Source organism: Eurytemora carolleeae, unplaced genomic scaffold, assembly GCF_000591075.1.
Source record: "Eurytemora carolleeae unplaced genomic scaffold, Eaff_2.0 scaffold129, whole genome shotgun sequence".
Classification (NCBI taxonomy): domain Eukaryota; kingdom Metazoa; phylum Arthropoda; class Copepoda; order Calanoida; family Temoridae; genus Eurytemora; species Eurytemora carolleeae.
In genome coordinates, this window is record NW_019396235.1 from 342225 (window position 1) to 355485 (window position 13261).

The 13261-nt window shown below is 35.0% G+C and overlaps 3 protein-coding genes across 3 annotated transcripts in view; 1 reads left to right on the forward strand and 2 right to left on the reverse strand.

Annotated features, from left to right (window-relative positions):
• Positions 1–950: 950 nt before the first annotated feature.
• On the reverse strand, positions 951–5105 carry LOC111698959 (coiled-coil domain-containing protein 130 homolog). The gene is made up of 5 exons (XM_023469459.1): positions 4858–5105; positions 4130–4291; positions 3861–3992; positions 2054–2236; positions 951–1425 (listed from the first exon to the last, which is right to left on the reverse strand). Exons 1-5 carry the CDS (start codon positions 5080–5082, stop codon positions 1042–1044), a joined length of 1086 nt encoding a protein of 361 aa, XP_023325227.1. The 5' UTR covers positions 5083–5105; the 3' UTR covers positions 951–1041.
• Positions 5090–6046, reverse strand: LOC111698960 (prefoldin subunit 6). The gene is made up of 3 exons (XM_023469460.1): positions 5969–6046; positions 5841–5902; positions 5090–5450 (listed from the first exon to the last, which is right to left on the reverse strand). Exons 1-3 carry the CDS (start codon positions 6036–6038, stop codon positions 5205–5207), a joined length of 378 nt encoding a protein of 125 aa, XP_023325228.1. The 5' UTR covers positions 6039–6046; the 3' UTR covers positions 5090–5204.
• An 878-nt stretch (positions 6047–6924) lies between these two features.
• Positions 6925–13261, forward strand: part of LOC111698961 (fizzy-related protein homolog) — a gene marked incomplete in the record, with an annotated part of 9078 nt that continues 2741 nt past the window's right edge. The window contains 7 exon segments of the mRNA XM_023469461.1: positions 6925–7150; positions 7935–8054; positions 9231–9674; positions 9938–10101; positions 10560–10730; positions 11111–11198; positions 13024–13149. Coding sequence (XP_023325229.1) covers positions 7040–7150; positions 7935–8054; positions 9231–9674; positions 9938–10101; positions 10560–10730; positions 11111–11198; positions 13024–13149 — 1224 coding nt within the window.

Below are 13261 nucleotides of genomic sequence, written 5' to 3' on the forward strand. Positions count from 1 at the left end.
TGGGCTAAACAAGATTTAAACAAATATTGTACATGAGGTCTATTATGCTAAAAATGTTTAACTTTAATAAACCTGGGAGTTATACTCGGTAATAATGTTCTTGCATCTCTCTTAAAATTATCTTGGAAGTCATTAAAATCTTATTCTAATATTGATTAGTTGAGTTGCTCATGAGCCACCATGAGCCCCGCGAAATGATCTCCGCAGACTTTTAATTTCTAAAAAGCAGAATAACAAACTCAAAACAATCTCTGTGCCTCTCGTTACGTCTCCAAGTCTCTGAACTTCTGTCTCCGCGTCCAGCATTCTTATCTCCAATAAGAAATATTTGGTTTTTACATCCACCAAAAACCTTTTTTTTCGAAAATCTCAACATGGTAAGAACATTATTATAATACATAAATAATGTATAGAAACGTCTACTTTAATTAAGATTAAGACTTTTATTTTCATTTTCTACATTACACAAATTCCTAAACTTGTGCAGAACTTGAAGCTTTTAATAAAAGTAGAACATTTTTGTATCTAGAGGGTGTCCCACGAAACATGACAGTTGGTGAATAGTTTAGAATGTCTTCTTCCATAATTTGTTAAGTTATTTGACACCAAAACAATAACAAACAAATTATATGGGAGTCATCCCATAGTAAAATTGATTTCACAGTAAAATATGTAAAAGAATTTTTAACGAAATAAATTGCAAAAAGCCTTTGATATCTAGTACATTATATGAAAGACAACATTCATAAAAAATTATCAACTGTCATGTTTCGTAGGAAGGACACCCTGTATTTGAGCACCAATTCGCAAACTATAATAGTTTTTGTGAAATGCTTCATTTATCGACAAAAAAACATAACATAACAAAAAACACAAATTGTCTGAAAAAACGCATTAAATTCTTAAACTTAACCCAATTTTCTGTATATAGCTTACATCACAATTCTTAATTTCAGTATCTGTCTTTATTTATATATTATTTAGTTAATAGGTTTATAAATTTTTAACAAATAAAATCGTACATATCCTACATTATTGTTTTTAGTCACTTTCATCGCTAGAAGCTGAATAATTACATAACAATGATAATGAATTTTTTTCTGAATTAGAACTGATTTCATTTGATTTTGGTTCATGGGAGAAAACACGTATTTCCACAGATTTGTGTTGTGAGTTCGTAACAACTGAAACTTTTGTTGCGGAGTTTTTCGGTAGAACTCCCAGCTGGTTGGCGCCATTTTTAGAGAGCACTACCCCGAAACCTTTATCTTTGATAAGTTTGGTTTGGTTTGAGTTTGCCACCTTGTTCAAGAAGGATCTAGCAGGAGAGATGGTTTCAGGTTTAGATTTGCTGGTGGAGAAGATATCCTGTTCTCCGAGTGCATCCCGTCCTTCCTTCTGCAGCTCCTCAGCTTCCTTCCGAGCCTAAACAGATGAAGATTAATTGTATATAATTCATTTATATATAGGGACAAGATAATTTAGTCAGAAATTAATGAAATTAAAAATTCCACTATCAAAATTGCAATCTATTTAATAAAACAAGACATTCGTATATATGTTCCTTATAGCCAGCCAAACGACTGGACCGAATGGGCTGAACTTTTTCGAGGTAACATAAGCTAAAAAAAAATCAAAAATCTATTTTCACGGGCAACGCTGCGCCGTGCACTTCAGCTAGTAGTATGTTAATAAATTACTGCTAATACGTCTAAATTATACAATACAATATGTTTTTAGCTCAATAAATCATGTACATAAGTTTGAGAGTATGTTTATATTTAAATATAAAAAATCTTATATTAATGAGTTGGGGGAGAGATCTCGGAAAATATCGCTTAGTTCTAAGACTTTTTGCTATTTTATATGTAATACACAATTATAACTTTCTAATATTTAGATCTCTTATGTGATCTTTGCATTCGACTTTTATATGAAGATAAGCTTAGGTCAAAAAAAATTGAATTTGTTCTATGCAATAAATCCTTCTCTGATGGTTGGGTTTGCTGTAGGTATATCTAGAATCTTGATACTGGTTGTGTCAAGTGTATACCTGGATACTGAGAAGCTGAGCAAACTTGACATCCTCCGGACATTCATCCACCAGGTCCAGCTTGAGTCCAGTTTTACCCAAGATCCTCTCGTTCTTCTCCTTCCTGGCGGCCTGATCTTTCTTCCTCTGCCTAAACCTGTCCCGGAGTAAACGGTTCGCCAGGTAATCATCCTTCACTCGATCCTAACAAATATTTTTTTTAACACACTCTTCGTCCTTTTACAAACGGGTGCTCTTGTCAAAATTTGGATGGTTTTTGCTTAAAAAAAGGAATTTAAAAATACTTTTTAAATAATGAACCGATAACTATTACCATTTTAACACTCAAAAGTATAAGTATCGTTTAACTCAGAATTAATTCCTGCCGTATTATGAATTTTGGATGAGTTGAAAATTTTCTAAATTTTATTTCTACCAAATTTAAAAGTTAAGATAAGTTGTGGAATACAAATCTGTGGTTAAAAACGAAATTAAGATTTGACATAGGATACCCACTGGACTTACTTTGATATCAAGGATACAATATAACACCTGGATAGTGGATACCCACTGAACCTAGTACATGGATTTTTAGAATTAGTAATACCTGGATATCTGATATCCCAGCTAGTCTAGTATCTAGATATCTGATATCCCGGTTAGTCTAGTACCTGGATATCTGATATCCCAGCTAGTATAGTATCTGGATATATGATATCCCAGCGAGTCTAGTACCTGAATATTAGATATCCCGACTAGTCTAGTACCTGGATATCTGATATCCCGGCTAGTCTAGTACCTGGATATCTGATATCCCGGTTAGTCTAGTACCTGGATATATGATATCCCGGCTAGTCTAGTACCTGGATATATGATATCCCGGCTAGTCTAGTACCTGGATATCTGATATCCCAGCTAGTCTAGTGCCTGGATATCTGATATCCCGGCTAGTCTAGTGCCTGGATATCTGATATCCCGGCTAGTATAGTACCAGGATATCTGATATCCCGACTAGTCTAGTACCTGGATATCTGATATCCCAGCTAGTCTAGTACCTGGATATCTGATATCCCAGCTAGTCTAGTGCCTGGATATCTGATATCCCAGCTAGTCAAGTACCTGGATATCTGATATCCCGGCTAGTCTAGTACCTGGATATCTGATATCCCGGCTAGTCTAGTGCCTGGATATCTGATATCCAAATAGTCTAGTACCTGGATATCTGAAATCCCGGATAGTCTAGTACCTGGATATCTGATATCCCGACTAGTCTAGTACCTGGATATCTGATATCCCGACTAGTCTAGTACCTGGATATCTGATATCCCGACTAGTCTAGTACCTGGATATCTGATATCCCAGCTAGTCTAGTACCTGGATATCTGATATCCCGGCTAGTCTAGTGCCTGGATATCTGATATCCAAATAGTCTAGTACCTGGATATCTGATATCCCAGCTAGTCTAGTACCTGAATATTAGATATCCCGGCTAGTCTAGTACCTGGATATCTGATATCCCGAATAGTCTAGTACCTGGATATCTGATATCCCGGCTAGTCTAGTACCTGGATATATGATATCCCGGCTAGTATAGTACCAGGATATCTGATATCCCGGCTTGTATAGTACCTGGATATCTGATATCCAAATAGTCTAGTACCTGGATATCTGAAACCCGGCTAGTCTAGTACCAGGATATCTGATGTCCTGGCTAGTCTAGTACCTAGATTTATTGGTTTCAATAATACCTGGTCCTGGATACGGAAGACCCAGTAAACTACTAACCTAGTAGATGGATATATGTTGGATATCTAGGATTGAATATTACCTGGATATCTGATATCCCGACTAGTCTTGGAGCTGTATCCGATGATTTCCCCTTATCCTTGCTCTCGTGTTCCAACTTGTACATCGCGTCGTCGGCCAACTTCTTCCCGACAGATTTATCGTCTGGAACCACCTGCACAAATATATTCATCGTCTGGAACCACCTGTACAAATATATTTATCGTCTGGAACCATCTGCACAAATATATTTATCATCTGGAACCACCTGCACAAATATATTTATCAATTAAAAATATAATTAAACCTAACCTGTCCATTTTCTGTTGGATCCCACCTTCTCTCCTGTCTAGTAGCGCCCTCTACTATCACGTAATCTAGGTTCCCGGGGTCTGTCTTGATCGAGAAATGGTTTGTGCACAGGTGACATTTCATTCGGAACTGATAGATCGGGGTCGTGTAGTACATTCCTACCTACGATATTAAGACAGTTTTCAATATCCACATATATCACACGGACTGTAAACGTACTTATTAAAGACCTTTCATTTATAGAACTGATTGTCCCCTACTCATTAAACCTTTCAAGGATGAAAAATAAATGCTTTTTTGTACCTAATAACTTCTTTTTAATTGTTTTTCTATAACAGCGATTTAGTCATGGTTCTGAGACAATTAATGGAATTGTTAGAATTCCACACGTTTTAAGAAAGTAAAACGACGATATCTTCCTCATTGTCACTCAGATAAAGGTTTAACAGGTGCTTTCATGAATAGGAGGATCGCTTAAAATTACGACCTTGTGAGCAAATAACAATGAACACTGGAAACTAAAATTTTTGATTAATGTAAAATAACAAAATTGAGGAATCATTTTTATTTTAGGTCATAACCAACTTCAGTGATTAAATGCGAAAATGTATAACAATTAACAATCACAATGTCCAGATAATTACTACATTTTAGAACCTTTTTAAAGCAAAATCATGCAATCTTTTCTGACAATTTTTACTAATATGAGATTTATTAAAACTACTAACCTTCGTTTTCTCTGCGTTGTATCGAACCCCCATTCCAATATGCTTATTACAACCACCGCACCAAATATTATACGGCATTTCAAACCGAATAATAAGAATTCCTCGATCCATCTTACGCGCACGCTCACGCAGTGCGTGCACGCCATGATACCCGTTCAAGGAGCCGTGAACCTTCGGATCAAAATCCGGTGGATAGTAAAAATTCTGCCCTTTCCGTTCTCCCATCTTAAAATCTGAAATGAAATGTAAAGCTTAAAGCGGAGATCCCGAGGAGCAGAAAGGAGATCCCTATTAGCCGGAATAGAACCGTGGATCCCTGATAGCCAGGAGGGTTTAAATTGACAAGATTAGTTTGGAGCTTGCTGGAGTTTTTGTAGCTGGGTTTGTATCTCCTGCATCTTCTCTCTAGCCTCGTCCTGCTTCTTATCCATATCCTTGAGCTGATCATCCTTCCTCTTCAGCTCACCGGAGATATAGGAGATCCTCTTCTCAACATTACTCTTGGCTTCAACCAGATCTTGGGTTACAAGAGCAGGACCAATAAGTTTGTAAATCTTGCTTTCTTCGGTGGCAAGATCTAATTCCTCTTTCACCTGGAAACAGACTAATTTAATTTACCAATTAAGAAAACAATTTTTTAATTATGCAAGCTTATAAAATGTTTTTAAATAGTTCATAATTAACTGCAATATAGCTTAAAGTTAACGAAGGAAAAAAGTTTGAATTTAGAAAAATACTTGAAGTATCGTAGTGTCTGCGTGAATGATTAAAAAACATCATAAAATTTTGTAAACGAAGAACATTTAGAACCAAATAAAGATTTTAATATTACAACCTATTTCAAAGCATTTAAAAAAAATAAAGGTAGAGGAATCCATTAATAGGAGTCTAAGACTTTAAACAAAGTTTGAAGACTTTAGGGTATCATTAATTCTGTTTAAACCCCCCCCCCCTTTACGCTATTAATATATTATTAAACTAACCTGTCTATTTTCATTTAACTGACTGTCCAAAGTTTGTCTATCACTTAAAGTTTTACTGTAATCTAGAACAAGTAGGAAATAAAGATAAAATAAATCGTGAAATAATTTAAATAAAAAACAAAAACTACCTTTTTGAACACTTTGAAGCTTTTCAGCACTGTCCTGAAATTGTTTCTGAAGGATTTCCATAACATTCATTTTGCTTCTTAGGGGGGGGTCCAAAAATCGTATACTAGGAAATTACCCATTTCCTTAATAATAAATGCATTTGAAATTTGTCGCCGGAGAATTGATTTGATTGATTAACGTTTATTTCTACGTGCATCTAAAGACGAGCACCTTAAAGGGTCGCTGAAGAATCTTCACTCCCTCCCCGTTTGGCGTTTATCATAAAATTAAAAATGAACAAGTGCCGCGTGTTATTCCATTTCAATTGTTAAAGAAATATTTTTCTAAACAAATTGAATAAAATTTTTTTGTGAAATAAAGTCGTGCCCCGTTCTCAATAAATTTTTTTTATTTTTATTCAAATATTAAATTTCAACATTAATTTTTTCAAAAGTCTTATTTTAATCGATCAATCAATACAAAGACGATCTTTTCTATAAATAAATTTGAACCAATTAGAGAACAGCATTTAAAATTTTCGCCAATAAAAGCCTAGATCTACTTTATTTCACCCAATAGGATGCCAGCAAAAGTCTGATTGAACCAATAGTAGGATCAGAAACAGTTTCCTCCAACCAATAGGAATCCAGTACTCAACTTACAAACCAAACTTTAAACAGAGAGTAGAGACCCCCAACACAGCTGGCTTTCGTTTTTAAAATATACGGTTATTTTTAGACTTATCTTCTTATTAAATTGTTTGCTTTTTAGCGAAAATTAATTGCTTTAAATATACGTAATTTCTCTTCAGTTCGAATATTGCGTTTTCGCGTTATTTCACGAAAAATCGTGAAAACGAACTATTTGTTTTGTCAGATAAGGGAAGGGCAGGTTAAAACGGAGTATTTAAGAATATTTTGTTTTGCAATGATTCGTCAATCCTACGTGGGCAGAGTTAGTTCTATTAATCTTTACTAATTGAAATGTAGATTTTTAGGTTTTTACTTTCAGAAATTTTCAATGTATGATTAGAAGAATTCTAGTGAAGGTTAAAGTTTCAGGGTTGCTCCGCCCTCTGATACGCCTCCGTCATGGATACTGAGTTTGAGAAGAGGTTGGGGAAGAAGATATCAGGATCAACGATAAATTATTCACAAATCTCACCACAGAAAAGATGCACAGTTATGTCACCTGTCACATCGGTAAGATTTTTTAATTTAGAACTTTTCGGTACTCATTTCTTTTAACACAATTTCCTTCGAATACTTTACAGTTATAACCTAATGTATGGCTATTTTGCTCAGATAAAGGTTTAACAGGTGCTTTCATGAATAGGAGGGTCGCTTAAAATTACGACCTTGTGAGCAAATAACAATGAACACTGGAAACTAAAATTTTTGATTAATGTAAAATAACAAAATTGAGGAATCATTNGGAGGGGGGTGGTCCAAAAATCGTTCTCCAGGACGGACCCGGCTATTGTACGCCCCCTCCCCCTTTTATTAATTTAGTACGCTTCTGATATGCAACACAGATAAAGATGGACATGTAGCCGCAGCGCCTGTATTTTGCCGCAGCGTTCACCTCTACCATGCTTTTTTGCCGCAGTGCCTGGCCCCCTAGCCTGTCAAAACCGCAGCTTTCGGCTCCTTCGCATGTTTTTGCCACAGCGTTCGGCCCCTTAGCCGCAGCGCTCGGACCTAGAAATTGTCTTAACCGCTACTAACCCTGAAATAATACAAAATTAGTATTCAATATTGTGTTGAAAAACAATCGAAATCGAGGTCATGTACAAGATTGATATATGGGGGAGGGGCCTAAAATCGTACAATAGAACATAACTCAAACAAAACTAATAATTTAATATTTTAAATCATCTAAGTATGAATGTGTCAAAAAACATTTGCTCTATGCAATTGCCATTATTTCTTGTTACAATACAAATAATTTTTCTCCCCTGAGCATTTATATTTTTTTTGTATTCAGCCGCGAATGCTAAAGAAGCAGTTGACCCCAGTGAACTCTCCACAGAAGGAGAAATACGGGGATAGATTTATACCGAGCAGAGCAGGGAATAATTGGCAGACTTCGTTCAGTCTTATTCAGGTCAGTTCGGTTAAAGACAACTAGTTTCTTATAAAATAAAGTTTTAGAATTCTTCACAAGGCAGAGATATATAATATATTTGCCTCCTTTCTTCTTTCTTCAGATTATTTTTCTGTCTCAAAGCTAAAAACTTTAATTGAAATTGAGTCTGGGCAAACAGAATTTGCTTAACAATGTGATGGTGTAAACCTTTGATATTTCAAACTTAGATTATTTGAACCATGAAAATCTCTACAACATTGGGTTGGAACATTGTTTAAAAAATCCGAGTTTGGGATAAAAACTTAATTCCTTTACAATTTACGGTTAATAGGCTATTCAGTATTCACCTCTATTTTTGAACAATAAAAAGAAAAGAACAAAAAAGAAAGAAAAGAAAGAAAAAAATCCCATAACTCATGTTTGGCATCTTTAACGCCATTGAAAGTATTCTCATTAAAAAAATTCTAAAATGATAGTTTACGCTTCAGGTAATTCCTTTAAAATAAGGGGAACATAAATATATAAATAAATTATAATCCTAATTTAATTTTTATATTCACATCCATAAAATTTTTCTCTAAAAATAAGTGAAATTAAATCTAATGTTCGTTAGAATATTCGACTGTTGAGTTCAGATATACTCACAGTTCGGCTGATAGAACGATAGATTGTCAGGTTGTAGAGACGGGATTTGGTTTATATACCAGAATCCCATTCATACACTACACACAACCAACACTATCCGCTATTCTCTTAAATAAGGAAAAATAACTTATTTTCGAACTTACAGTTTGATATACTGTGCCTAATATTAATTAAATCATTTGTTCTGTTAATTATGAAATTGGAATGAAAAAAAATTGACCCGAAGAACTTCTTAATGTGCTTCAGGGTTAAACATTTTTTATCCAATCATCATAATTAATAAAACAAATGATATTACTCATATCAGGGACAGACAGATTTAGGCCTTCTTACCCATATCTTGTAGTTTTAACATGGTTTAACATAGTTTAACATAGTTTAATATAGTTTAACATAGTTTAACATAGTTTAATATAGTTTAACATAGTTTAACATAGTTTAACATAGTTTAACATAGTTTAACATAGTTTAACATAGTTTAACATAGTTTTCAAGGCACTGTTTCTCCGGATCCCTGTTCGACTACTTTAAATTCAATCTTCTGTTTAGGAGAAAACCACAACAACTAAACGAGTAGGACGGGATGGAGCTGAGGGAGCCAAGGATATGTCCCTCTCCATGTACTCGTGTCTACTCAAGAACGAGGTCCTAGGAACACAAATAGAGGACTTCAAGGAGACTTCGGACGAAAGACGAGCGTTTGCTCCGATTACAGAGGACAAAAATCTCTTCTCGTTTCGTCCTAAACGTCCGAGTGTAATCAATGAATATAGTTCCCCCTACTCCCTCTCACCCGTGTCTTCCAAAAGTCAGAAACTCCTGAAATCTCCGAGAAAAGCGTCGCGAAAAATTTCTAAAATTCCGTTTAAAGTTCTGGACGCACCGGAGCTGCAGGACGATTTCTACCTGAACCTGGTGGATTGGAGTTCACAGAATGTGCTCAGTGTAGGACTCGGAGCTTGTGTATATTTGTGGTCGGCCTGCACATCTCAGGTACTGGATATTCACGACACAACCCACTCCACGCCCTAATATAACTCAATTTATACATAAACACGTTCCGATCCAACTTTATTGTACCAAATATATTTGGACTCTACATGCCTCATTATCCTTGCTTTGCTAGTGTAATCGGCTGTGTGCATCTATGTTTGTTGTGTAAAGTTGAATTTTGTCTATTGTATTTAAATTCGGGCTTGATTTTGTCATTAAATCATTGTTTTCAATGTCTCAAGTTCAACCTGCATTTGAATCAGGTAACTCGGTTGTGTGATTTGACGACAGACAACGACACTGTTACCTCGGTGTCCTGGGCAGAGCGTGGGAATCTAGTTGCTGTTGGAACACATCGAGGATATGTTCAAATCTGGGATGTGACTGCTAACAAGAAACTAAATGTATTGGAGGGGCATAGTGCAAGGTTAGTTAGAGTTTAGGTTTAGGTTAACACACGCTTTTATTTAAGAGAGAAAGATGTTTCTGTTCAGTATAAAAAAAAACATGGCTGTTTTGTTTTCTAGTCTTCATTTTCTACGTAAAGTTTGCTAAATTAAAAAAATACTGAAGTAGAAAAGGTAAATTCAACACCGTAATTAATAAAATGCGACACAGAAATCGCAAAATCTATCGTAATACCAAATCAAAGTCCAACGTAACATCAAAAGCTAACGTAACACAGTCAATCATCTAACGTGACACAAAAACATATCCAACGTAACACCATCTGACGTGACACAGAATCGAAACCTAACGTAACATCATAACAAACCTCGTGCTTGAACCCAACTCAAAATTTAAGAAAATAAAAAAACAAATTCAACCTACATGACACAAAGTCTAAGCTGAGTCCATTCTATATCTAATTTGATATTTGTTCAGGGTTGGTGCTTTAGCCTGGAATGGAGATATGTTGTCTAGTGGGAGCCGGGATAGATTAATCCTACAACGGGATATTAGAACTCCAAGTTTAGCTCCTGAGCGTAGATTGGCCGGCCATAGACAAGAGGTTTGCGGGCTCAAGTGGTCACCAGATAATCAATATTTAGCCAGGTAAGCGTTTCAGGGATAGACTCTTCCCTCAAAAAAAATCAAAAATACTTTTCAGGGGTGTATGTTTCACATTTTTTTCCCCAAAAAAAAACACCAAAATACTCTTTTAAATACTCTGTTAAATGTTGAGAAAAATCTTAATTTCAAAAGGACAATTATTGAAAATTGACATTTTTTTTAAAAATTTTATAAGTTTTGACTTTTATTATAAGGAATGATATTCAAAATATTTTTCTCTTTCGCTTATTGAAAAAAAAATTGTCGAATTTTTTTCTAAAAATGTTGTTTCTAAAATGTTGTTTCTAAAATGTTGCTTTCTAAAATGTTGCTTTCTAAAATGATGTTTTCTAAAGATGAAATTAATCCTCATGTTTCGCTAGTGGTGGAAACGACAACAAATTGTTTGTTTGGAATTTATCAAGTACATCACCCATGCAGACTTATACAGATCATCTAGCAGCTGTCAAGGTAATTAACACTAATCAATCAATCAATCAACAAAGTAATCAAACAAAATTATTTTTTAACAAAATTATTTTTTATTTTCAAATATTTTACAAATTACTATTTTTCAGCGACTAGTAATTGATACATGTTTATCAGATACTTATTTTTTCCGATATTCTTCTTTTCTGTCTACTCTGATCCTTTAATCACTTTATTTAACGTCATTATCAGCACACCACCCCTCCCTGGAAGGGTGATATGTAATCAGATAGAATTATATTTTTAAAAGTTTTAGCTCATTCTTTTTAGTTAAATTCCTTATCAATAAAGGTTTTAAAAATTATTTAAATTCTATAACACCGAAACCTAACTTTTAATATGTGTTATGCGAATCATCTGTTTATAGTATTTAATAAAAACATGTTTTTGTCCCTAGGACATGATCGTAATGTTACGATCGAATGTCGGGATTTTTCTATTGCGAAAGGTTGGTGTTGTCTGGGTTTTGTATTGATCTGCCAGGAGTTGTAATATTGTAGCACATTCATCCGACCACGCTTCATTTATTCTGAGAAGAGGGCTGAAAAGATTCCAGCTGCCTAAGGGCTTCTTAGGCCTGAGAATAGTAGAGTGCAGGAATTCTTCTGATATACTGGAATGAGGCCCGGGTGCCTTACAGACGGGAAACATCACACTCATTGCTCCTAATCATTTCTAAGCCCGGATTGGATAACTCCAGATATCTATAACTGGCAACCATAAACTCTCCCTGCTAGTCAACCTTTTCTCTCTTCATCATCATTCACTAGGATCAATCCATTACAAGCTTCTTTTATTGTTGAGTAGAAAGCACGCACCCTTTCGCTGCGAGATATGTTGACAGTCGCCCCTCTGTCCTCCTACATCCGTTAGGGGGTCATAACTGATTAACCAGATGTCGCTTCAGATGATTTTTGAAACCACAGGTTTGTTTGGAGTTCGGGAATCGCACCCGTGAACACCAGTCTGGACACCCATCCAGTTGGACAAGTGTGCTTAACTTCAGTGATATGAGGAGAACTGGTGTTACACACTAGCAAGTAGCCACCCCACCCCACTAAATTAGTATTACTATTAATCAATACATAAAACAATAAGCAGTAAATACATAGAAAATTAGAGTTTGCTGCGACTTATTTTTTGTTCTCCAACAAGATAACTAATTCATGGGTTACCTAACGTTTCATTTTTTATCATTAAATTTTTTTTTTGCATTAGTATTATAAAATCACTCAGTCAATCTATCCTGATAAGATTCGTTGTCAACTAAGACCTCATTATTTTGACCCAAAAAAATCCCATTTGTTTGTACTTATAAAAAGTTACTTAATTTTGACTGACTATTTTTTTTAATTCTGAAACTTTTGATTTGTTACTGACTAATCTTAATGCTAACTAAGACATGTGATCTGTAATTGTAGTTTTTCTTCCAATCTAAAGCTATGTTAAATTTTTACACCATTAAACGAAGCTAACAAAAAAAAGTCTCGGTTTTTGCTTTTTATTGATAAATTTTCTATTCCTGGAAGCTAGGATGCATCCTTAAAATTACAGAGTTATTTTCAGCTGTCCATATTAGTTTAAGTTTTTATTAAAGTAATTAAGAATAAAAAATTATATACGTTAAGTAAAGTTGTTTTTTTCATCCTGTTGATACTTTTTACCCACAAATTTTAACTATTGTTCCCTAAAAATCATTTATTTTCCCTACGTTAGCATAAGAAAAAACCTAAATAAAGCAGGAATAAAAATAAAAAAATACCCAAATTTAAGAAAATATACACCCCTGTAAAACTTTTCATTTTAGGCAATAGCTTGGTCCCCTCACCATCACGGTTTGCTGGCTAGTGGCGGAGGTACAGCTGATCGTTGTATCAGGTTCTGGAATACTCTGACTGGCCAGGCCATGCAGTCAGTAGATACAGGCAGTCAGGTATACTTCACTCATGCAGTCAGGTACACTTCATTCATGCAGTAGATACAGGCAGTCAGGTACACTTCATTCATGCAGTAGATACAGGCAGTCAGGTAGGTACACTTCATTC